Source organism: Notamacropus eugenii, chromosome 2 (assembly GCF_028372415.1).
Source record: "Notamacropus eugenii isolate mMacEug1 chromosome 2, mMacEug1.pri_v2, whole genome shotgun sequence".
NCBI classification, from domain to species: domain Eukaryota; kingdom Metazoa; phylum Chordata; class Mammalia; order Diprotodontia; family Macropodidae; genus Notamacropus; species Notamacropus eugenii.
The window spans coordinates 325,400,357-325,426,712 of NC_092873.1; the positions used below are offsets into that span (position 1 = coordinate 325,400,357).

The 26,356-nt window shown below is 41.0% G+C and overlaps 1 protein-coding gene across 9 annotated transcripts in view; it reads right to left on the reverse strand.

Moving 5' to 3' along the window:
- Positions 1-4,394: 4,394 nt before the first annotated feature.
- FAAP100 (FA core complex associated protein 100) overlaps positions 4,395-26,356 on the reverse strand; it is a 33,935-nt gene continuing 11,973 nt past the window's right edge. For 2 of the 9 annotated variants that reach the window (XR_011974996.1, XM_072645298.1), the window contains 4 exons: positions 25,884-26,000; positions 17,840-17,926; positions 9,952-10,095; positions 4,395-9,051 (listed from right to left, as the gene is read on the reverse strand). Coding sequence is in view for 4 of the 9 variants with exons in the window: in XM_072645298.1 (XP_072501399.1) it covers positions 9,964-10,095; positions 17,840-17,926; positions 25,884-26,000 (336 nt within the window). In the remaining 5 variants the exon portion in view is untranslated. The other 7 variants (XR_011974992.1, XR_011974993.1, XR_011974994.1 and 4 more) reach the window with 7 other exon arrangements.

Consider the following 26,356-nt stretch of genomic DNA (forward strand, 5'->3'; position numbering starts at 1 on the left):
AGTGTCCAGTGCGGCAAATAAGTCAAGAAAGATTAGGTTTGAGGACATTACTGGTAGCTCTGCCAAGAGCAGGTTCTTTTGAATGATAGTGTTAGAAGCAGGGCCATGCTGGAGAGGTTTGTGAGAGCAGAGTGTTAAATTTTCAGTGTGAGCATTTGCACCTTGGAAATCAGCAAATGATCCAAGTCTGGGCTTGACTTACTGCTTTGTTGATTGCCGAGTCTTAAGAAAGTGATGAAGAAAATGTTAATAATGCAAGGAGTTGACTTTAGGAAGGAAAAAGTTTACCTAATCATATAGCCCTGATTTTCTGAGTAAAGTATGAGATGAGATCCTCCATAGAGAGGGATTTGGATAGGGCTGGTGTAGGAGGACAGGAGAAAAAAAAGGTCTGGAACCACTATTCTAGGGATTAGGATAGAGAATTAATTAGAGAGGAGTGCAATGATTGTCTTGCTGCAGTGAGGGCCCAATCAGCACAGGGTCTGTTCTGGGTCTGTTCAGCAGCACTTGGATAGAAAGTAAAAGATGGTAAGAGAAATCCTAAGTTAGAGTTTCAAGTACAGGGAAACAAGGACTTCAAAAGCAGAGGATGGTGTTGAATTCCTTGTGTTTAGCTGAGGTAATGGGAAAAATAGGTCATAAGAGTTAAAGTAGGTTAAGATCCTGGAAGGCCAAGGTGTTTAAGGAAACATCAACACGTGGAAAGGCAGCATTTGGGAGGGGCAGAAACTATGATCTGGGTCCTGAACTCTTAGAAAAAGTAGGAAGACTTATCTGGGAGCTAGTATGCAACAGCCACCACAGTCAGGAAATTTGGAGTCAGGGGTCTCCTACCTGACAGAAAGGAAGGGATGTGGCAGAGAAGGCTAGATGGGTGAATGAGGAGTGCACAAGTGCCCAAATCTAAGACCACCTTAGGGAGAATTGGGTTCTCATGAGGCGGTGCAGTGGATGGAGAGCTGGACCTGGAATAAGGAAGACAGCCTTAGACATTTAGTAGTGTGTGACCCTATGCAAGTCACAACCTCTGTCTGCCTGTTTCCTCTACTGTAAAATGGGGATAAAAATAACACCTGTAAGGGTTATTGTGAGGATAAAATGATATATTTGTACAGTGCCTTGCAAACTTTAAAAAGCTATACAAATGCTAGCTATTTTTTTTTTGTAGTGGATCAATAGGAAGTTAAAAATAATAGGGTGTGTAGGGTGGGGGAGGAATAACTAACAGTTTCTGTGAAAGATCTAGGAGTTTTAATGGACTACAAGCTTAATTAACAGTGTGACACTGAACTCCCCAAAAGTGAAAGTGATCTTAAGTTAAAAGCTACACTAACAAAAGCACACTGTCCAGAACAAGGGAGGTGAGAAGCTCTGTTGGGCTCTGCTCTTGTTATATAATACCTGGAACAGTATATCTCCATATGATCCCTTTTTTAGTTTTTGGAGAAAAGACGTTACCAAGGGTGGTAAATAGGGTGATATGCCAGAGAGGTCAAGAAAGGTGGGGATCAAGGCAATCAACAGAGTGGCAGTTTTGGTACATTGGTAATTTTGGAGGCAGCAGTTTCAATTGCATGATGAAGTGAGCAGTAAAAGAGGATGTAGGGGCAATGAATATAAGCAGGTTCTTCAGGGCATTTGGCTGAGAAATGGAGGCGAGATGGAGGGTAGCTTGAGGAGATGTTAGAACTTATGAGGGTTAAGAATGGGAAACACTTGGATGTGTTTGTAGCTGGCAGGGAAGATTCCAGTAGTTATGGAGAGACTAAAGATTAGGAGGAGGGGAATAATCTGCTGGAGTACAGGAAAGAAAGGGATCACAGCTTCATGCAGAGAGCCTTGGAGAGGAAAAGGGTTTCATTACTCCAAGGAGACTTGTTCTGTGAAGTTTGGATTCAAAGGGCCAAACTTGAGGACTTAGAGTGCCACATGTGGCCTGGAGGCCGCAGGTTCCCCACCCTGGACTAGACTAGATAGTGGCATCACCACGCCAAGGGGTTGTGAGGTAGGAAGATGAACAGGAGTAGGAGCCTAGTGTTTCACTGTCCTCTGTCCATACTGTTCTGGTACTTGGTCATGTATTTGTGATAATCCCCTATATATCATGGATATCAGACCCCTATCAGAGATATTTAATGTAAAGATTTCTTCCCCCAATTCTCATTATCCTAGTTGTATCTATTTTATTCATGTCAATACATAAGAAAATTAGTCTCATTACTTTCTAATCACCCATCCTCCTCAGGCTTATCCATTTGACTCACAAAATCTGCTGCTAAATGGTTTGGGATCTCTCTAAAAATCAAATCCGCAAGTTTCTCATCTACAAAACTCTATAAAAAAGTTTCTCATCTATAAAAAGTAGCTCTGCTATTTTACTAAGTATATTGCCATAGAAAAGCCAATTCATATCCACAGGCCTCAGTTCATCTGTATGTAGCTTAGAATATAATGTCCTTAAGGTCAGGCGTTGTTTTTGTTTTTTCTTTGTACCCCCAGCATTCATTTCAGTGCCTGGTACACTGTGAACTTGATTTTCATGAGGGTGGGGGGAAATTGGTCAGACTACCTCTTGATCAAATGATTTCCCTCCTGCCCAATTGATGAAAACATAGACAGTAAGGAGCAAGCTAACAGAGACAACAAGGTATTTAGGTCTTAAATTGAATGCAAAGTGTTCACACAGTTGCCTCTATGATGTATAAAAATGTTCTTAGTCAAATTTGATGGAATGAAGGTGGCTAGCCATTGGCTGACCAAAGGCTGACTCTCTCAGACCTTTTAAAAAAGCAAGACAGGTTTGCTGGGGGAATCCTGTAAGGGTACTGAACGTAAGCAGAAAGTGAGAGATGTGAGCTCTGACAGGAGAGACAAGAGCCAGTTCGGGAAGAATCCAAGTCTTGAAAAGGCTTCGTAGGATGAGGGAGCAATTTCTCTAAGATATGTGGCCAGTAGGAGGCACTGCACCATCAAGAAGACTCAGAGGAACAACATGTCCTGCAGAGATGCCCCACCCAGAGAGAGTGCATCATCTTCTACAGGATCTGAAACATGATTTGCAATGGCCACATGTGTTTTCTATTATTCTGTATACTCTGTGTGTGCCCACTCATCCCACTGTCACTGAAGTAGCTATGGGAAAGCTTGCCCCAGGTTCATGGCAGGAATGGTTTGCTACTATTGTTCTTAAGATGGTATCTCAGTAAACAACTATTTGATCTAATTGGTTAACTGCAAGGCCACTGAGCTACAGTTTGGACCCACATGGGTTTTCAACATGGGGGTAACACACAGTCCACCTTCCAACCTTTGAATGCTCAGAGGAGGCTCTGCACATAAAACGACCTCTACTATGGCTTCCAGCTTTAAGACTAGGAGTCTATGGATATGATAGGCACTACCTACCTAACAGGATTGTTGGGAGGAATGCATTTTGTATAGTTTAGGGTTTAACACCCTAAAGTCATAGGATCACATCTTTATGACAGAAAGGAACCTCAGAAGTTATCTAGCCAAAACCCCTCAACTTAAGTGATGAAGAAAATGAGGCCCTGAGAGGTTAAGTGTCAAGGTTGGACAGATAGCATTAGGGCTAGATATCAAACCCAGACTCCTTGACTTTAAATCTAGTACACTTCTCACTGTATTATACATGGTGCCTAATATAGATGGAAACGTATGTGTATGTGTGTGTGTGTGTGTGTGTGTGTGTGTGTGTGTGTGTGTGTGTATGTATAAGTTACAGGCAGAACACCTCCACCCCAACCTAGCTGTACAAAATTATCCCAAACATTTCTCAAGGCAAAAACACTAGAAACAAACTATCCATTGAATGAGAACAGTTGAACAAACTAGGATATATTAACATAATGAAATAATGTAAAACGTAGAATGACAAATAGGAATAATGTAAAAAATATGAGAAGCAACAGCTTGGCTTAGTCAGTCTGCGAATTAGGAACACTTGGGTTCAATTCCTTCCTCTGAATCATACTACCTATGTGACCACAGACGTGCCACACAACTCAGTGCCCCCAGGAAACTAAAACTGTCAGGACACTATTTACGTAACCCTGGCAAGTCAAATGAGCCCTCTGAACTTTTTCCTCATCTGTAAAATGATCTAATGAGCTTATGATCCTAAATTGCTAAGGAGGTGATCTGTACCTATGAAAGGAATTGGTATAATAGAAGGTCCTCATTCATCTGGATAAAAAAATAGAATGAAAAGACACACAAAATGATAGCAGAGTGAAGAAAGTAGAACCAAAAAAAAAAAAATTGAGATATCCCGGTTCTGTAAATAAAGACAATATCCTAGTGAAAGACACAGAAACAAGCAGGATACTTTTGTTACTACCCTTCCATTACAATCAAGGGGATGCTGTCAGTTTCTTTTACTCATTTGCATTTTTTAATACTTCCATTTGTCCAAGAAAGTTAAGATATTATGGGTTTTTCTTTTGGTGTGGAGGGAAGGCAAGGATATTTGTGGAACTTAACTCAAAAGACTATTGCCAGGATCAAACAGCTGTCTACACAAAGGGATAATTTGGCCTAGAGCTTTCTACCCCTCAGAGGCCAACAAAGTTTCTCCATTGGCTCAGCTTTGGTAAGAGAGAACACATGTGCTCTGGTGGCACTGATGGGGCTCAGGCATTATCAGTCCCTTAATGCCACTCCTTTCAGACACATTGGATTTCTACACTCTTCTGAAGTATTGGGCTCTGAAGTGGGGTCCATGGCATGACTTTGAAGTGTATGATAATTAGAACGTGGGTAGACGAGTATAAGCCAGCACTGTCAGCGATAGCCAACCATGGGCCAGTCTCTATACCATCCCTTTACTCGTTATCACTCAATACTTCCCTCCTCCATCAGACCCTCCACATTACTGGTTCCCCCTGGCATCAGCCCTTCAGGCACTTATAACCTGAGCCCCAGGTATCCATGGCAGCTGTAAAGCCACACTTCCTCACCACCATTCCCTCAGGACCTTGCCCCTTTGATTACTTCACGGCTGCAGAAGCAGGCACCCTCTTCCCCAACCCTTTCATCTGCAATGGGACAGTGAGTTATACAGAACAGGCTGCATCACAGATCTTCTATTATCTTGCCCCAACCCACCCCTCTTCTCAATCTCCCTGTTACTGAAGAGGGGATCACTTTCTAGTCAAAACCTAGATATTACCCAGGCTCAAAACCTAGGTATTATCCTCTTCACCAAACTCTCACCCACATATCCCAACACCTGATCAAAAGTCATTTATTTCCATCTCCTTCCTCACAGACCTCCCCTCTATTCCCACAAGCCCTTATCACCTTTCACCTAGTTTGCAATAGTCTCCTAATCCACCTTCCTGCCTAGTTTTTTCCTTCTTCAGTCAGCTCCACAACTGCCTGTGGTTTTCCTAAAGCACAAGTTAGACTGTTACTTCTCTATTCAAAATCCAATGACGCCATACTGCCTCTAGGATTACATGTGATTTCATTTGCATCTCATCCTTTTAAAATTTCTATTTTGCATAAGTATTTTAACATACATAAGTAGTAGTATGGTAGTACATGTATAAGAATAGGGCCTGGGCCTATGATTTCGGTGAATAAAGATAAGGAAACTCTACTAGTGCAGGTCAACCTGCTGTACAACTTGGAAATCTTGAGAGCTGCCTAGAGTACTGAGTTTAAGTAACTTGCTCAAAGTCACACAGCTAGCATATGTCAGAAGCAGAACTTGAACTCAGGTTTCTCTGGCAGCCAGGAGCCAAGGGAACCCCAAATCATTCTTAACTTCATTTGCCTTCAGACTCAGATCCTGCTACAGCAGTTGGTCAACAGCTGGCAAGCAAGCTTCCAGCTCCAGACCAACAGGAGAATCAGGTTGTAGTGAGGCTAGAATGCCTGTAAAGTTGGGAGGGAGGGAGGCCACCTAGTTCCCATCTGTGCTCCTCTTCTGGGCTTTGGGGAAAAATCACTTGCTGCCTGATTCATTGTGGGTAGCTGCATCCTGGGGGAGCTCCTCCCTCTTTTTAAATCAAGGGTGTCTGGCAATTATCAAGGACTGGCAGGAGATCACCTTACGGACCTTGTTCTGGTTAGAATGTAATATTTAAGATTATTCACACATCCTATTGTCCTCCCCCTCATCTTTGCCTCCTGCATAGCATTGAGTATTTCATTAGCAGTGCAGTTTGCTGATGGGTATAGTGTGATGTTCTCCCAGTTGATAAGGGAGTGGGCTGCTGCAGCTAACAAGGAGAGCAGAGCCCATTTGTAAGGACACAGAACACTTTACATACAGTAGGCACCAGCAAATTATATCTTAGGCAGCTCCATGTAACTTGTCTCTCCTCAGGCTCTTGAGCTCCGATCTGCCTGGCAGTTGGCTGAAATCCAATTAGGTTAGCCCTGCAGGGTGATTGAAAAGACCCAGAGACCTAGATTTGTCAGTTCTGGGATTCAAAACTGCTTGAATTGGCAAATGGAGACACGTTATGAAGAGACCAAAGGCAGTGGGGTGGATAAGTCTCACAGACAGATCTGACTGCAGTTCCCCAAATTCTAACCTTTTCAGATGCGGGATGCCCAAGGCCCCCGGAGGTTTTTTGGTCTCCTGCCTCATTTAGGGGACACATACTGCTTTGGGTTCTGGGTTCTTTCTGGTATTCTCCCTAGTTATTACTCTCTCTATAGTTTAGTTTCTTGACCTGGGGCCCATGAACTTGTATTTTAAACTTTTTATAACCACATTTCAATGTGATCAGTTTCCTTTAATCTTGTGTATTTTATTTTGTGCATTTAAAAACATGATTCTGAGAAGGGATCCATAGGCTTCTTTAGAACCCCAGTGGAGTCTACAACATAAAAAAGATTAAGAACCTCTATTCTCTAGCAAATTTCTGATACAGTCAAACAAGAGGGATTAAGTGTATGGTCAGAGCCAGGAGACCTGAAGTGACATAGAGGAAGCCCTCCAAGAAAAAGCCTGACTCAGAACCACAGCAGAAATGGGTTCACTGAGAAAGTTCAAGGCCCTTGTGGCCCCAACCTCTTGGAGGGAGGATAGAGCCCCTTCACAATTCAAATAAAAACTACCCTAAGAGCCAGTGGGGCAGTTGAGCCTGGCTATACATGGTGAATATTCACAAATAGAAAGGGCTCTTTCAGCCTGTGGGAAATCCTGCTTTGCCAGCATCAGTCTCCAAAGCAAACATGTGGATAAGGGAGTTATCAAAAAGCCCAGGCTATTCTGTAACTTCATCTGTGTCAGAATGATGACTCCAGTTGCTTTCCAGTTGAACCAGATCACTTCTTCCCCTTTCCCTGTAATGCTACACCACCAGACAGATAACTGGGGACAGTGCAGCAATCTACTCACAGACTCCCTCAAAACATTTTTTGGGCAGAGAAAGCTTTTGAGAGAGACTGCCCTGGGAGGCAGGTAAGAAGGAGTAACTCCCCCCCAACCCCACCCCGGACAAACCAGGCAGGGTAAGACAGAGATGAGAGAAGCTTCCCACCCCAGTTTAGGCTGTGGTACCAGGCCCTTCTGACCCAAGAGCACAGACTACCTTCCAACCTTTTCTGTTCCCCACAAGTCTCTCACCCTGTGGGGTGCAGGAAAGTGTGTTACATTAACCTGCCTGGGCCCCAGGGACTGGAAACTTTGGGAGGCAAGTCGTTCAACACTAAGATTTATGGTTATGGGCATGAAATGCACAATACAATGAGGGCACTGGAGTGATTGCTTCCTCTGCCTTGGCTTCATCCCTAAGTGCTAGAGGCCCCCCTAATGGCCCTCAGGGACACTGAGAACAGAGCAAAGGGGCTCAATTATTCATGCAGAGTGGTAACTTTTCAGGCAGCCAGTACTTTAATTGTGAGGCACAGAGAACTCAAGCCTAAGAGAAAAGGAAGAAAGGTAGAAAGTGGAAATTCAGGTTGACCTGCCAAATACCAAACAGAGAAAGGGAAGAATAGGGTGGAAAGGCAAGGAAGACCTGAAGAAACTCAATGGAAAATAATCATTCACATGACAGATCATGGGTTAACAGCCACAGCAATTTTCTTGTTGCAGATGGCACTTTAAACAGGAAGGAAATTAATCCAACTGAAACCACCACTAGAGAAAGATGCAAAAAATGCAGGTAAGGTAATACACTGGGTTTCTTCCCCTCCCATTTCCCCCTTCTATTTTAAGTAATTAATTAAATAAAACCAAAAATATACTCCAAACCTGGGACCTTGGAGGTGTGTAGGGTTAGGGAAAATAGCAGGCAAGTATTACTGCCTGAGGCTAATAGTAAGAACGTACAGGGAAGGAAGTGGAGACCGGTAGTCATTCATTTGGCCAAAGCACTACCCCTAGAGAACCCTCAGAAAAATGACTCAGTGCTACAGACCTAAGTTTCTACATCACTAAATATGGAGTTATTTAGTATTCTGGCCTCTGTTATGGGGAACTATGAATGTGGGTTGAAATGACAGGTTCTTTCCACTGTGAAACACAAAGCCACTGCTGAGCTACGAGTATCAGAAGCTAAACTAGCACTCACAGGCAACACACAAGATATACATCACCTATTCTCATCATGCCATGGGTACAAGGCTCAAGAACCATTCATGCATGGGGCAGTTATCCTAAGAAGGACAGAAACACTCACTGCTCTTCAGCCTCAATTACTCAAAGGGGAAGCAAATGGGCAGGGAATGGGAGGTGTGAGTGGGAATGGGAATGAGTTCTGCTCTAGGCAGGGTTGGATGTTCCTGTTCAGGAGAGGCTTGCTCATTCTCTGGTGCTGTATAATATCAAAAAAGTTAAAAACAGATCCACCCCTCGAAACCTTTCTCTGGCATGAAAGGGCCCCCATCAGGCTTAGACTTCCCCATCCTGGGGTGGGGGGTGTCAGAAGATTTTCACAGCCTCTATTACTGCACACTGCTTGGCTTCTCAATGGAGAGGATATCTTCAATCCCATCCTTAGGGATCATATGGAAGATTTTCTAGCAGTAAAGAGGTGAAATGTCAGAGCTGCTTAATAGAAGAACCTGAAAAGGAAAGAAAAAAAATTAAACTCACATACACATACTCCTATTGAAGTCCTCCTTCAATGTTTCCCTGTACCATGGAATTGAGCCTAGGTTCCCAAGGTTATGCCAGTAAAGGCTATTCCAGCAGAGTACAATCTTGATAAAGTCCTACCAAGCTGAAAGGCTTTAAGTACAGCCAGTGATGAACTGTTTGCCTGCTGACAGATGACTGGCTCATTTAATTTGCAAAGGCTTATCACCAGAAGGCTGCCTCCAGGAGGCATTTTTTTTTGGCAACATACTAAGGCACAGACAAGTTGGGATTTAAGTCAATGGAAGGATGAACTTATAGCTCATTTGAAGCTAATATTTATGTATACATGTATTTCCTAAAGTGATTTCCACTTCCTCAAGAGGGCACCCAAGTGCATGTGCACTCACACATGCACATGACACATATGCACATAGGCAACTGTATATATGGGGGGTGTCACAAAAAAATGGGATCTACTAGTTTTAAATAATCAGCTTTCCTAGTATATTCAAAATGATTCAATTTATACATTACTTTTCAGGAATGCAACATATGCAACATGGTACACAAGCATCATGAAAGCAAGTTACATCTACATTGTATATACTATTAGGCAGGAACCTGAACTAGAAACACTTGTTTTCAATAGATTATAACCAGGGAAAATAAATATCCAAGATACATGGTACATACTAGACTTTATGCTGCCAAAGGAGCAAGTTTATCTTATAAAACTGCCAACATAATGCCAGTCCTTAACGAATATAAGACAAATGAAAATGACTCAATAAGACAAGGTGACTTTATGTTACGAGAGGAACCCAGAATGGGGGCCAAGCTCTTTTCCATAAGAAGAGGAGAGACTCTGGTATAAGGTACCCTACCAGTGCCAGGGGTCACAGCAGGATGAGGCTTGGGTTGCGTAGCTGCTTGTAGACTTGTAGGAGTTTCTCTGCAGCAGCACTGGCACTGGCATCATCCTCAACACACAGACGATCTCTCAGAGACTGTACCTCCTTGAGTAGTATCTACATGGGTTGTAAAGAAAGCAGGGGCAGGAAGGTGGAAAGAAATGTTAAGATGCTAAGAAAATCATCTATCAACACAGTGACTAGCCACAACTCCAGAAGACTCATGATTAAATATGAGCTTCAGGGGGAAGACTCAGACATATATTTTTCTGGATTGGGTCAGTGAAAGAATTTGTTTTGCTTCACTGTGCATATTTGTTACAACGGTTTTGTTTTTCCTTCTCTTCCAAACCCAAATAAGTTAACCTGTGTAATCCTTTGTAAAAGTTTTGTAACCCTTAAAGCACGACATAAATCATTGAGGCAGCTGGGCAGTGCAGTGGGTAGAGTGAACGGCCTGGAATCAGAAACACAACACATTACTTGGACTGAAATTCAGCCTCAGATACTTACCAGTTATGTGATCCTGGGTAAATCACTTAAAATTCTCTGGCTCCAGTTTCCTCATCTGCAAAATGGGGATAATAACAGCACCTATCTATCTCCCAGGGTTGTTGTAAAGATAAAATCAGATATTTGTAAGCACTTTGCAAACCTTAAAGTGCAATATGAATGCTAGCTATTATTTATTTTTCCAAAGGGGAATGGGAGGAGAAAAAGGTAGATTTGTCAGTTGAAAAAATTAAATTTAAAAAAGGAATAGTAACTTGTACTGTGCTCAGTCAGTCAATAAGCATTTATAAAACATTTACTATGTGCCAGGTTGGGTATATAAAGAAAGGTAAAAACACTGTCCCTTCCCTCAGGAGGCTCACATTCTAATAGGGGAGGCAATATAGAAATAATTATTACATACAAGACATATACAGAATATAATCTCAGAAGGAGGGAACTGGGCGGAAGGGTGGGCTACAGAGGCAAGCTGAAGAAGGTGGAATTTAGAGGAGTCTTAAAGGAAACCATGGAAGCCATGAGAGATGAAGTGAAGAGAGAGAACATTCCAGGAATGGGAGCAGTCAGTAAAAAGGCTTGGAGGAAGTCAGCAGATGGAGTGCTGTATATGAGGAACAGCCAGCAGGCCAGTGTATCTGGACTGAAAAGTACATGAAGGAGAAAAAGTAGATTGGAAAGGTAGGAAGGGGCGCAGTTCTGAAGAGTTTTAAGTATCTTTACATCTGATTCCTGTGGCAATAGTAAACCACTAGAGCAGGGATGGGGAACTTTCAGCTTTGAGGCTACATGTGGCCTTCTAGGTCCTTGGGTGCAGCCTTTTGACTGAGTCCAAGTTTTACAGAACAAATTCCTTTACTGAAGGGATTTGTTCTGTGAAGTTTGGATTGAGTCAAAGGGTCGTACTTGAGGACCTACAGGACCACGTGTGATCTCAAGGCCACAAGTTCCCCACCCATGCACTAGAGTTTATGGGGAGGATGGCATAAAGGAAGGGGAGGAGCAGTAATATGATCAAACCAGCCCTACGGGGAAAATCCCTTTGGCAGCTGAGTAGGAGAGAGTAGGGGAGAAACCTGAGGTGGGAAGACCAATGAGACTATGATAACAGTCCAAATGAAAGGTGAGAAGGACTTCAGTGTGAGTGAAAAGAAGGGGCTAGATGTGACAAATGTGAAAGTAGAAAGGATAAAATCTGACAGCAGACTGGATATGTGGGATGAGTGCAGGTGAGGAGTTAAGGATGACACTGCATTTGCAAGCCTGCTTGACAGAGAGGATTGCGGTGTCCCCAAGAGTAATAGGTTTGGGAAGTGAGGGAAGAGGGACATGTTTGACGGTAAAAGTAAGAGTTCTGTTTTGGACATATGCACTTTAGGAGGTAATTGTAATGACCAAGCTTGGCCCTGGGGAAGAAGAATGAGAAAATGCACTTCCCCTCTCTTCCTTAAAGAGACTATGGCTGCCAGACTCTACTGGTTAGTTTTGCTGAATTGCATTTCTCCCCCATTCTTCAATTCTCCATTACAAGGAATGGCTTCATTACAGGGGGGAAGGAAAAGGAATATATTTGGAAACTGAAATGGTGATGTGAAAACAAAAGATCAATAATTTTTAAAGAAACTGCTGGTTTCTGAAAAGAAAAGGCTGGTTGCCTTTTGCAAATGCTACCATAGAGAGTTCTCCCATCTCAAAGGAAAGCAGGGAAATCAGAATGCCTCCAATTTCATTGAAATCCTAAGAGCTGGAACTGCAAGATCATCAAGTCCCTACAGGACTTGCTCAAAGTCACAGAGGTAAATAGACAGCTAAGCTGACAGGTGAGCCCAAGTCATCTGACTCCCAAATCACTGCTTCCCACTATAACATTCTGCTTCTTTTGCTTGAAAACCCACCCTCCCTCTCTATGGCCACCCATCTCATTTTCAGAGAGCTCTAACTGGTAGGAGGTTTCTCCTTCGATAAAGCCTAAGTTAGCCCCTTGAGACTTCTATCCACAGCTACTTGTCCTGTCCACTGGTTAAGGAGAACAATTCTAATCCCTCCCTGCTCTGTGTGCTAGCTCTTCAAATACAGTGCTTATGTGACCCTGACTCTTCTCTTCTCCAGTCTAAACAATCCTAGTGTTTTCAACAGGTTTGCATGTAACCCCACCCCAAGGACCTTCTCTGAATGCTCTCCAGATGATCACAGAGTCTGCGAGGTGGAAGAGACCTCATCAACCATCTACTTCACTCCACACATAAACAGAACCCTGACTCTATCATGCCCAATAAACAGTCATTCCATTTCTATTCAGAGACCTCCAAGGAGCGGGAGCCCGCGCCTCCCGAGGCAGCCTATTCCACTTCAAGACAGCTCTTTTTTCCTGTGCTTTCAGAATAGCACAGGAAGGACTTACATGAAGTGATGCAAAGTGAAGTGAGAAGAACCAGAACACTGTACACAGTAACAGCAATACCGTATAATGATTAACTGTGAATAACTTAGTTATTCTCAGCAATACAATGATCCAGGACAATTCTGAAGCACTCATAATGAAAAAGGCTATCCACCTCCAGAAAAAGAACTGATTAGAGACTGAATGAAGATGGAAGCACACTTTTTTAATTTTATTTTTCTTGGGGTTGTTTTTGGTCTGTATTTTCTTCCATAATATGACTAATACAGAAATATATTTTGCATGACTGCACATGCATAACCTATGCAAAATTGCTGGGAGGGGGAAGGGAAGAAGAGAGTTTGGAACTCAATTTTCCCCCCATTTAATAGTATTTTATTTTTTCCAATTACATGTAAAGGTAGTTTTCAACATTTACTTTTATAAGATTTTGAGTTCCAAATTTTTTTCTCCCTCCTTCCCTTCCCCCTTCCCCAAGACTGCATGTAATGTGACATAGGTTATACACATACAATCATATTAAACATATTTCCATATTAGTCATGTTGTGAAAGAAGAATCAGAACAAAAGGGAAAAACCATGAGAAACAGAAAACAAAAAAAGTGAAAATAGTTTGCTTCGATCTGCATTTAGACTCCATACTTCTTTCTCTGTACGTGGACAGCATTTTTCCATCATGAGTCTTTTAGAATTGTCTAACATCAATGTATTGCTGAGAAGAGCTAAGTTGATCAAAGTTGATCATCGCATAATGTTGCTATTACCATGTACAGTGTTGTCTTGGTTCTCACTTCACTCAGCATCAGTTCATGTAAATCTTCTCAAGTTTTTCTGAAATCTGAAATCCTTCCATTACATTCATATACTATAATGTGTTCAGCCATTCCCCAACTGATGGGTATCCCCTCAATTTCCAATTCTTTGCCACCACATAAAGAGTTGCTATAAATATTTTTATACATGTGGGTCTTTTTCCCTTCTATTATGATCTCTTTGGAATTCAGATCTAATAGTGGTACTGCTACATCAAAGGGCACAAACAATTTTACAGCCCTCTAGACATAGTAGAACTCAAATTTTTTTAAAGTGAATGTTAAAAAATTTTATACGTAACTGAAAAAAATATTTTTTAAAAGAAGGAAATTTTTCCTGACAGTAAGTCTAAATGCCTCTTTGCAATTTCCATCCATTACTTGAAAACATCAATCATGTCTCGTCCCTCACATGCCCTTCACTCCCAGAGTCTTGCCTTTTCCAGGCAAAATGGCCCTAGTTTCTTTAAATGATCCTCATATGACATGGACTCTAAGGGTTTTACCATCCTATTTGTTATCCTCTGGACAATTTCCAGCTTATCAATGTTCTACTTGAACTATGGCTCCCCAAATTGAATAATACTCCAGTCTGAAGACAAATACAGTGGAACTACCACCTCCTCATTCTTGGAAGTGATGTCTCTGAATTTAGACCAAGATGGTGTGTTTTTAGTTGCTAATCACACAGCTTACTCATCTCAATGTCACTCCTAAATGTGGTGCCTAGACATAAACACCTCTTACACCCTCTTACCTGAGAACCTTATTTCTTATTTCACTGAAAAAATTATGCCATTCACTGAGAAATCCCTCTTCTTCCCTCCTCCTCATCTCACATCATCCACATGCCTTCTGCCACTATCAAAGAAGTGGCCCTTCCCCTTATTAAGAAAAACCTCCTCTACATGCACAAATGGCACCTTTCCATCTTGTCTTCTTCAGTAGATAGCCCTCTCTATCATCCTCACTCTCACTTATCTTTAATCTTTCCCTGTCTATTGGCTTCCTGCCTAATGCCTTCAAACATGCCCATGTCTTCCTCATCCTTATAATACCTTCCCTTGACCCATCCATCTCCACTAGCTATTGTCCCATATCTCTTCCCCTTTTGTGGCAAAACTCCTTGAAAAGATTCTTCATATTAAATACCTCCAATTCCTTTTAACCTCATCATTCCTTATATCATCATAATCTCTTAATTGCCCTACCTAATGGACTTTTTTCATCCTCATCCTTCTTGACCTCACTAAAGCCTCTGATACTGCCAATCACCCTCTTCCCCAGGTTTCTGTGATATAGCTCAATGCTGGTTATCTTCCTATCTATTTGACTGCTCCTTCTGAGGACGTTTGACCTTCATCCAGGTCACACGCACTAATCTTGGGCATGCCCCTCGGCTCTGCCCTGAGATCTCTTATCTTCTCCTTCTATACTATTTCACTTGATTCTTTTCAACTCCCATGGATTCAATTATCATCTCTATGCTGAAGATTCTCAGACCTATTTATCTAGCCCTAATCGCCACTCACATTTTCAACTGCCTATTAGACGTATCATACTGGATCTCCAAAGCTGAACTTGTCATCATTCTCCCCAAATCCTTTTTTCTTCCTAACTTCTCTTTTACAGTTGAGGTTGTCAGCATCTTTCCAGTCACCCAGGCTCAAAACCTAGTTATCATCCTTAACTCCTCACTCTTACCCCCCATATCCAATTTGGTGCCAAATACTGTCAATTTTACCTTGTAACTTCTCTAGTATATGCCCCTTTCTCTCCTCTGACATTGGCACCACCCTGATGCAGGCCCTCATCATCTCTCACTTAAACTACTGCAATAGCCTGCTAGACCTTCCTATCTCAAGTTTTTCCCTACTCCATTTCTATCTTCCACTCTACTATCAAATTAGTCTTCTTAATGAAGATCTAACCATGTCACTGCCATTATTTAAGCAACTCCAGTGGCTCCCTATCACACCCAGGATCAAATATAAAAATCCTCTGTTCAGCATTCAAAGCCCTTCACTTGGCCCCCTCCTACCTTTCCAAGTCTTCTTACCCTACCCCCTTACTATATACTCTTCAATCCAGTGACATTGGCCTTTTTGCTATTCCTTAAACAAGACATTCCATCTCCAGACTCTGAATGTTTTCACTGGCTGAATTATTTTCCCATGCAGGGAATTCTCTCCCTATTCATCTCTACCTCCTAGCTACCCTGGCTTCCTTCAAGTCCCAGTTAAAATACTATTCTCTGGGAGGTTTTTCCTGGTCTTCCTTAATGCTAGTGCCTTCCCTCTATTGATCATCTCCAATTTATCTTCCCTAAAGCTTGTTTGTACATAGTTGTTTGCATGTCATCTTCCCTATTAGACTGTCTTTTGCCTTTCTTTGAATCCCCAATGCTTTGCACAGTGCCTGGCATATAGTAGCTCCTTAAAAATATTGACTGGTTTACTAATCAGGGTAGAGTACAGCAGGACCATCACCTTCCTAGATATGGTCTATTAACTAAAACTTTAAATTTAACAGGAATAGTGGGCCAAGCACAATTATACACATGGAAAAAGAAAACCCATATCTAACCCACAACAGCAGGACAAAGGGTCTTAAAGCTCTTTGTATGCTGTAAAACAATTTGTATAAACACCAGCTGTTTTTGTTAGGAGTGGTGAGTGGTGAGAAGGTTGAAGGGCAGGGGCGTCTGGAAAGGCTTCATGGAAGAAATAAGTCTCAAGTACAGCCCGAAGGAGAAGAGGAAACACTGATTCCCCAAAGGAAAGTTTTGGGAACATAACATTCTCCCAATGTAACAGAGGCAGAAAAAGTACACAGCAGGAACAAGAGTTAGGTTTGTCTTTAGGGCCAAGCAGAATAAACCTAATGGAAGAAGAAAAAGAACACAAAAGCAAAAATACCAGATAACAGAAAGCCTGATACTACTACCACTCACAGGAGGACAAGCACTTGTGAGTTGTTTTCCAAGTACTGGAGATATCTTTATACACTCACCAGATCGTTCTTGTTACCACTTGGAAAAATAGCTAGCTGGAGGTAAGGGTTGCAGTATGTGGCCATGGAACAATTTCTCAGTGAAACTAATTGTTCCAGACTAGAACTGAAACCCACACTCAGAGGGACCTCAAAGGCCATCTAGTCCAACACATCCCTGAAGAAGAATCTCCCATACAACATATCAGACAAATTGTCTTCCAGCCTTTACCTGAAAATCTTCCAGAGGAGATAACCTACTACCTCCCAAAACAGCTTATTCCATTTTTGGATAACTAATTATTAGGAAATTTCTTCTTATATCAAGCTTAAATTTGTCTTTCTGTAATTTCCACCCATTGCTCCTAATTCTCTGCCCTTTCAGGCCAAGTAGAAAAAGTTTAATTCCTCTTCCCTGGGAAAGCCCTTCAAATACCTAAACGCAATTATCATCTTCACCTTAAATCTTCTCTTATCCAAGATACTCCTCCCAATTTCCTTTAATTGATCCTTATATAGTATGTTCTCAAGTCCCTCCATCAATATGGTTACTCTCATTTGGACATTTTCCAACTTATCAGTATGGTCCCCAGAACTGTAGTTCATCTGCATTTAGTTACTTAACTTTAGCACCCCTAACACTATAACCATAGGACCATGTCACTTTTTGTATTCATTCATCTTGCTACCTGTTCTCATTGATATCATGCCCATATACAAACACTCAACCTGTCCCTTCCAATTTTGGTCATGCTCCAAAACTATTTAGAATAAATATTGAAAAAATGGGTTCCACCTGACTTGAAAGTTTGTGCCTGATTCACACAGGTACCAAATATCAACCAGACTCCAGGAGCAGAGTAGTTTGCTCCATTGGGATAAGCATTAGCACTGAGCAGTTCTTGGAATAACACTAGGTAACCTCTATGGCATCATAAAGGGATAGCTACAAAACTATATAATGATCATGTATGTAAGATTACCTGCTAGCATTCCTGTTACAAGGCTAACTAAACAGAGAAATTTATTAAAGTGATGCAGACAAGAATGTGATGAAGATCCCAAATTACCCCTTCACCCCTAGGCCAGTTAGAGCCTAGCATAAAAGCAGGTTTTCTAGAAGGGAGGATGCAGGCTGTCACTTACCTCATGATTGGCATGGATCTGACGAAGATACTGTACACGGAGATCAGGTGGGTTAGAACCCTGAGCAGCCTGGTCCATGATCATTACCTACACAGGACAGAGCAAAGTAGAAAAGAAAACAAAAAACAAAAAGGATTACAAAGCCAGTGGACAAGTTCCATTGCCCCTTTCTAGGGTGGCCTGCAGAAGCTTTCCAAAGTGTTTTACTCCTTGTTTTCTAAAAGAGTTGCTTGCTTAGGCACTGTGACCGTTTCCTTTCCTGTTCTGAGCTTCCACTAGCCTCAGCCTGGTCCTCTGACGGTTACCAGACATGTTTGTTTCTCCATCACCTGTCCTAAAATAAACCTAAGATCCTTGGGGAAGGTGTGTTTCTTCCTGGAGGGACCACAGATTCATTGATGGCATCTGTTCCCCAAACCCCTTCTTAGAATGAAGAAATGAACCCTGTTCACTTATCTCTTCACTGCTTCTTCCTGGATGTGAGCTTGACATTTTCCCTTTTATCTTCCGCAATTTTCTTTTAGATCTTCATCTTTATTGCCTCCCTCCCTACTTTTACACTCTATTAATTCCACTTTGTAATCTTCCCAGGCCTCTGTAGTGCCTGCTGTTTTATGCCTCTCTCAGGTCTCTCTCCTGCTCACTCTTCAAGGCTTTTTCTACTTTTCTGTTTATCCACATTAACTATTTTCTCTGTTCTTTGTGTGGTTAGGGCTTTTGCTGATGCCCTTACATAGAAATCTAGAGGGTGATGGTTATTGACTCTGAAACAAATTTCATTTTTGTCTTTTCTCATCCAATAATCTTCCCATCTCCCCCAAGAAATTCTGGCTCCACCTCTAGCTCATCTTCTCCATCCCCTTTCTTTTTATCTCCTATTCTCACCTTTGGGCCTAATTATAATTTTAGATGCTCCGACATTCCCCACATGAGCAACTCTAATCCCATGGCCTTCAAAGTAATGACACTGGTGAGACCTGCTCCTGTCTTCAATCCCCTGAAGTTGTCTCATGCAGAGGCCTCCAATGAAGTGTCCCATTTATTCATTCCACTTAGTCTAGTTTATCGTTGCATTGTAAAAAAAAACAAAAAACAAAAAACCAACACAAAAAACACACCTCCCAGTCTTCTTGCTTTCTGAGAGTCTTGCAACAAACCCCAATCTGCTCACCTAACTATGATGTGAGTCCAAAGAGATCTACGGAGACTCATCAGGATTCACCAGCTGGGACTATAGCTGGATGAGCAAAAGATATATGAGGCACAGCTACCCAAATCAATTTAGATTCAAAAACTGTTTTCTATTTCCCTATTCTTCATTTTCTACGTGTATGTGTGAATGTGTGTGTATGAGACATAAAGGGAGAGAGTAAGAGAAAGAAAGACAGAGAGATAATCACCTTTAGCAAATCCACATATACTATGGCATTCAATCTGGTTTCAACAAGCATGTATTAAGTGTTTACTAAGGCAAAGCGGTATATTCAAGCTTGGAGATAAAGATTTTAAAAATGTAAAAAATAACTATATTGCAAATTAGAAAGTGCTACGTGCATATAAGAGGTCAGAGAAGCATGAGAGGATTGGGGAGGATAAGATCTCTTCTCACCTCCACCAGATACCACCTTCTACACAAAGTCTTTTTTGATCCTCCCAAGCACTAAGGTTCTTCCACTGAAACTACCTTATATTTAACTGCTTGGTATTTGATTATATTTAGTCAGCCAATCAGTAAATATTTATTAAGCACCTCCTATGTGCCAGGCATTGTGTTAAGCACTGGGAATATAAAGAAAGGCGAAAGATAGTCCCTGCCCTCAAGAAGTCACAAGCTAGGGAGACCCAACATGCAAACAATTATGTACAAACAAGCTATATACAGAAGAAATAAGAAATAATCAACAAAGAGAAGGCATTAGCATTAAGGGCAATCAGAAAAGGCTTCATGTAGAATGTGGAATTTTAGCTAGGACTTGAAGGAAAACAAGGAAAATAGAAGGTAGAAATGAGGAGGGAGAGAATTCTAGGCATGGGAGACAGCCAGGGAAAATACCCAAAATCACGAGATGAAACATTTGGCCTAAGAAACATCCAGAAGCCAATGTCATTGGATCAGAATAGGTGGGAGTATGGATGGGGTAAAAAGACTAGAAAGGTTTGAAGAGGGGGAAAGGAGAGAAGGCTTTGAATGCCAGAGAGAGGCTTTTATATTTGATGCTGAAGGTGATAAGGGAACCAATAGAGTTTATTCTCTTTATATTTATCCCATACACATACAGGGCAGCTAGGTGGTACAGTGGATGTCACCAGTGCAGTAGTCAGGAGAACCTGAGTTCAAATCTCACCTCAGACACTGGACACTCACTAGCTTGGGCAAGTTCACTTAACCTCAATTGCCTGATAAACATCTGGTCACTGGATTCAGATGGCTCTGGAGAAGTGAGGCTGGTGACCTGCACAGCCCTCCCTCACTCAAAACAAAGTGCAAGTTATGTCATTATTTCTCTGATGGCATAGTCTTCTTCGGCAACGAAGGATGAACGCACACACACATCTCACACACAAACACAAACACACACACACACACACACACACACACACACACACACACACATTGTCTTCCCCAACAGCCTGTAAATTCCTTGTAAGTAGGGATTACTTCAATTCTGTGTTTGAATTTCCAGGGCCTAGCACAAAACTTGGCACATAATAAGTACTTAATAAATGTTTATTGACTGCTTGGTTGCTTTTGAGGTGGTAGTAGTGAGAGGGATCACAGAGGAGGTAGCACCTGAGCTAGACCTTGAAGGAAGGGAGGAATGTCAATAGGCAGATGTAGAGGCAGGATATTTCAGGCATAAGGCAACCACACAGGTCTAGAGAAGAGAGAGAGCTCAAACGTTAGTAGCCCTATTTTTCTGGAACAGCGCACATGAATAACAGGAGTGCAAAATAAAGTTACAATGGTAGGATGAAGCCAGATTGCAGAGAAACTTGAATAACTGAATGAATGAAAAAGCATTTACTAAGTGTTAACTATATGCCAAGCCCTATGCTAAGCACTGAGAAAACAAATACAAAAACAAAGATAGTCCCTTACCTCAAGAAACTTACATTTTCACACAGTAGATAAGGACTTTGTATTTTATCCTATAGGTCAGTTGTCTCCAAAATGGGTTATGTGCCCCACAAGGGGTATACAAGAAGATCCACTGGGGTACAAGTACAGGAAGAAAATCTTAGAACTTCTTTCTACATTTTTATATAAAAATTAGAAAGAAATTAGGCTTCACTAATACTTAATATATAACTGATGCTGCCACCCTCACTTCTTGGTCCATATGTGAAATGTTGAAGTGTGAGATGGAACATGAGGTATCCTGAGAACTAGATGTTCCACACAGCCTGCTGGGGCTGACAATATCACTCTCACTCATTTGTTCACTTCCGGCAAATGTCAAAGTATTACATTTTGTGTCAGCCTTAAGTGGATTTACAGATTATGTTATCTAGTTTTAATTAAACTAACCCTCAAAACAGTCAAGTAGTTTAAAAAGATTCCTGCAAAGAAACTATGAATGGAAGGTAATAGTAATAATGCTGCACAACTGAAAAAAGAAAATGGCAGGGATGATGCTTCTACCCTTCACACGAGTACTTCATTAGCTACATTACAGGCATAAATAGTGATGAACTAATTGGATCTGATATGAAGTCGTCCAAAAAAATCTGAAATTGTCAAGATTATCTGACATATGGATTTTTATCCAGAACGGTTAACAATGTACCTAGAAATCAGCTAATGCTGATGAAAATATGAAGCCACTGTGACTGGCAAGGCATTTAAAAAAGTTTTTGTTGCTGAAAACTACATTACTTTTAAGAACTCTCATAGACATACCTCTAAATAACTTAGAAAAAGAACTTTCTAACCTGTTTAAAAGTCTTCCAAAGTATTTTAGGGGGTTTTGAACCCATTTGTTAAAAATGTAAAAAAGCAATACTTTCCAATTAGTTTACAAGAACAACTGAATGGTTGCAGGGAAAGGTGGAAATTTACTACCCAAGATACTACAAAAAACTTTGCATAATTGGTATAAGGGATTGAAATACATGCATCGTGGTTGTACGTCATGAATGTGAAGCCATTGACGCATTTTTTCCATGTGGATCTACATATCTTTGTGGGGTGTCTTTGTCAGCCGTAACAGCCAGTAAGACTGAACGTCAAAATAAACTGAACTTAAAAGTAGTCAGTTTAGCACAAAGTGCTAAACCAAGATTTTTTTTTTTAATGAAGCATATTAAGTAACAATGCTTGAAGAAATATTAATAACTTTCTAGGGAGAAAAAGTTTTTGTACCATTAATAAAATTAAAATATTTGATCTTTTTTGTCTATTTTTGCATACTTTTTAAATTATATGTAGTAAATAATTTATAAGCAAATACATATTGGAGATGTATACTCAGAACCTTTTCACTGATGACACAGAATTCCTTTGGAAACCACCAATAATGATCTCAGGGAAATTGCTGAAGATTTTTGAGCATAGGAAGGAAGTGACCATTCCCATTCATTAAGACTGCTCTAACAATCCCATGAACTACGGACTAGAGACAGGAGAGATTAGAGGCAAGACCAGTCAGAAAGTCAGAACAATAGTCCAGGTAAAAGTTGGGATGGCTTGAGAACTATGCTGGTGGTAATGTGACTGCAGGGGAAACAGATTGTGAGAGATGTTGCATAGGCAGAACTGACAGGATTTGGCAACAGACTGGATGTGAGGGATAGGAACTGAACCCAAGCTGATTCAACAGTAAATATATTTGTTGAATTGACATGGCTAGTATAACTCTTCTACCTTTGCCATCAGCAAAACACATTTTACATCCTAAACCATTTAAAACAAACCTTTTCCAGCCTATCTCAACAGGTGGTTTTATGTGTCATTTCTTTTCATGCAAAGAGCTCTAGGACGGAGCTATGAGTAACTATCACTCTGCCTAACACTTCCCAGGTGGTCTCTGTTCTTTTCTCTTTCAGGGACCTTTCTAGCCTGGTCAATTGTCCTTTGCTACATGGAGAGGCCTTGCTCTGTGACCCACAAGTGTAGAATTATGGGCTCCAGGTGACAAGAACTTTTGAAATATGGCTCCAGTCAAGGGTCAAGGACAGGAATTTTCTGAAACACTGAGCTATGTGAACACAGTGACAAATTACAAACTACCTGAACTACCGAACCACATCATAGGCAATCCCTGTGCACATCCCCGAACCCTGACTCAAGTCATAGTTTGACTTGTTCCCTTATCTTATGCTCTACTGATTTTTCACTTTCCCAGACTGTTTAAATATGCTCAAATGAATCTTCAAAAATATTTCTACAGTGGGACAGTTTTCTAATGTAATGGAAAAAAAAGCACCAGATTTAGATTCTATTATTTATTAGACGCATAACCTTAGACAAATCATTTCCCATCTCTGGTCCTCAGTTTCCTCATCTATAAAATGAAAAGTTAACTCTATAATTTTAAAGGTCTAATAATGCATGTAAAATGCTTTGTAAACCTTTGGGCAATATATAACTGTAGACATTATTATTTCTTTTTTCCAGTCTTTTTCAATGAAGTTGAGATAGAAAGAGTCCTAAGACAAGCCACTATCCTATTATTCTTTTACACTGAATCTTCTACAAACTATTGTGAAGGGGGCTAAGATAACTGCCCTTTTAGTTTAAAGAGTATTATGACAGAAGCTCATCCTCTGTAGGATCACTGAAAGCATTTTTGATAGCAGTAGCACAGAGGACAACAGGTCCTATCCTGTTGATATCATGATTAAACATAATTTTGATCTCTACTACATCTCAAAACTTTGAAAGCTTTTTGTTCCATGTAGTTTGGAGATATGTTTTTGGTATAGTGACATCTATTAAGAATGTTCTTCAGTTTTTACAGGCCAATGTGATGTTCAAGCTATTGTGGGCAGTAGTTCAAACTGTCATAATGATCCAGTTTCAGTATAGCTTATTAGCTACTTTCTCCTGTATAGGTGGAGGTCTGTATTTGTAGCATGGGAATTTGTCATCTGTCAGTTCATTAAAGATAGCAAGCTTCTGAGGTATAATTCTAGCTACTTGGTCATATCTTGCTAGGTAAAGATTCTATAAGATGAAGGAATTGTTTTAATGTATTTTTTCCCTCTAACCTCCCACATTCCACTTTGAAGAAAAACCCCCACAAAACCCTTGTAACAAATATGCATACTCAAGCAAAACAAATTCCCACAATGATTATGTCCAGGGTCCATTCTGCAACCTAGGTCCATCACCTCCCAGTCAGAAAGCGGATGCTTCATCATTTGTTTTGGATATCATTTCTAGAGTCTTTATTAAGTATACATTTTCAACAAACTGAGTGTCATCAACTTTCCCTCTTCAGATTTTAATAGCCTCTCAACTTCATCTCTTATTTCATCTAATGTAGACTTAATTATGAAGTCATTTTTTATGATTACTTTTGCACTGGTCAGCAATATATTTGTTTGGTGACATGTAGCTGAAGATATCACTGAAAAGAAGCAGGATAAAACTCTTGCCTATAACTGTTGAGATCTGTTTCCAATTTTATTATTCTATGAGTAACGGTGAATAATAAAAGTATTCATGCTTTCAGAGTCAGTACCAGTTGCATCAGAGGATTTTCAACAGGTGGATGTTGGTTATTTCTGATTTGTTCTGATGTTATTTTGCTATCTCGTGACATCAGAACAGGAAGCTGTTCTTCTGCTGCTCTACATGCCAAGAGGATCATCATGATAAATTTTGGGTAGCGCCTGCTTGGCAACCCAATGCCTATTTCTTAGATTCATAGGAGCAGTTTTATTACACTGGTCAGGTGCTAATCCAATCAGGCCCTAAGTGGACAGAATTTCAAGACTCTTGTCAGCCCTCACAGATATTGTAGCAGTCTCTAGATACCCTGAGTATATCTCCCTGGTTGGCATTCTTTTATATTGCTGGTAGCACTCTCTCCCCCATCCATGACATGAATGATGGGTGACACTTTGAGAGGGTGAGGCCATGGGAGGTTAAATGACTTGCCAAAGGTCACCCAGGTAGCTGTGTCAGAAGCAGGATTTGAATCCAAGTCATCTAACTCAGGTCAATGTTCTTTCCCTTGTATCATATGGGCTCCAATTATTTTCATTACTATTCTTACTCTAATATGTATTATCCAAAAAGATTTTGGAAATGGTAAGCTGAGGAAGTTTCCTATCAACCAAAGAATGGTCAGTAGGTATTAGGAATTCCAACACCCACTTCAGAAATAGTCTCTGCATATTAGAGAATAGGCAAGCAATTTTAACTTAAAAATATGCAAACCACTGGGTTTCTCCTTCCTGTTCCACTCACACCAATTTTCTGGGTCAGTTACCTAATGCATACAATGGCATATTATATACTAAAGATCAAGTGCATGTTTGGAGTGGGAGCTGGTGGGGCTAGGATGGGGAAGCAGCAAAAATATGGGAACTTAAACTCTATGGTAGGTGAGTTAAAGAATCTTCTTGCATATTTAGTATGACTAATACACTTAATGCTTTTATCTGAAAGCCATAAGGAATTCAGTCACTGTTCCCAATACCCATACGACCCTACAGAGGTAGCTCAAGGACAAATACCAGAAAAGAATGGCATCTGAAAGGAAAGAGGCCCGGCTGCTTGCTGTGAGAGATGGCTGTTACCATGGTAAACAAGAGCACACAATACCACACTCCTTTTGGCTGCAGAGAAACTTAGCAATGTTTCAGATGCATTTACAAGCAGAACAGACGAGACTAAGATGGATTTTCCCGCAACATCCTGGCATGGTAACTGCAGCTCATACTATAAGCAACTAAACTGAACACACAGGGACCCCATAAAGCTATTTAAAGCCACTCCTGCTCCTTTCTGTTTGGGGCTATGCTGGTGGGGCTCTCAGCAGAATGCCTCATAGATTAATGGGTCTCACTACCTTACTGATGAGTTTTTAAATACCTGGATGCGTCTGATCACTGCATGATGCACCCTGCACATGTTAGCCAGAGAGGGGCTCTCCATCTGGATTTCCACAGCCTGGATGGGTCCCGCAGGGCACAACTCAGTCACAGCCACCTGCAACAAAAAAAGAGATCCTTACTGCAAACTTTGCATATCATTGAATTTCATTAAAGGGGATGAAGGAACTCCGCTCAGCCCTTCTCTAAAACCTCTGATGTTGTGACTCCCTCTCTTATTGAGGTTATCTCTACTGAAATATCTTGGCATGAGCCAAAAGCCATGAACATGGCAGGGGCTCCCACATCACCTAGCTTAACATCACCATGCTATTTATTTGCTAGAAGCTAGCAGTGCTTGAACATAAAAGATAATCATTGTGACATGGGCTACTGTACTACCAACATTAGTTCTAAGCCTGATAGACTAGCTACTTGTCAGAAATCAATGCTAGTTATTTTCTAAACAGATGT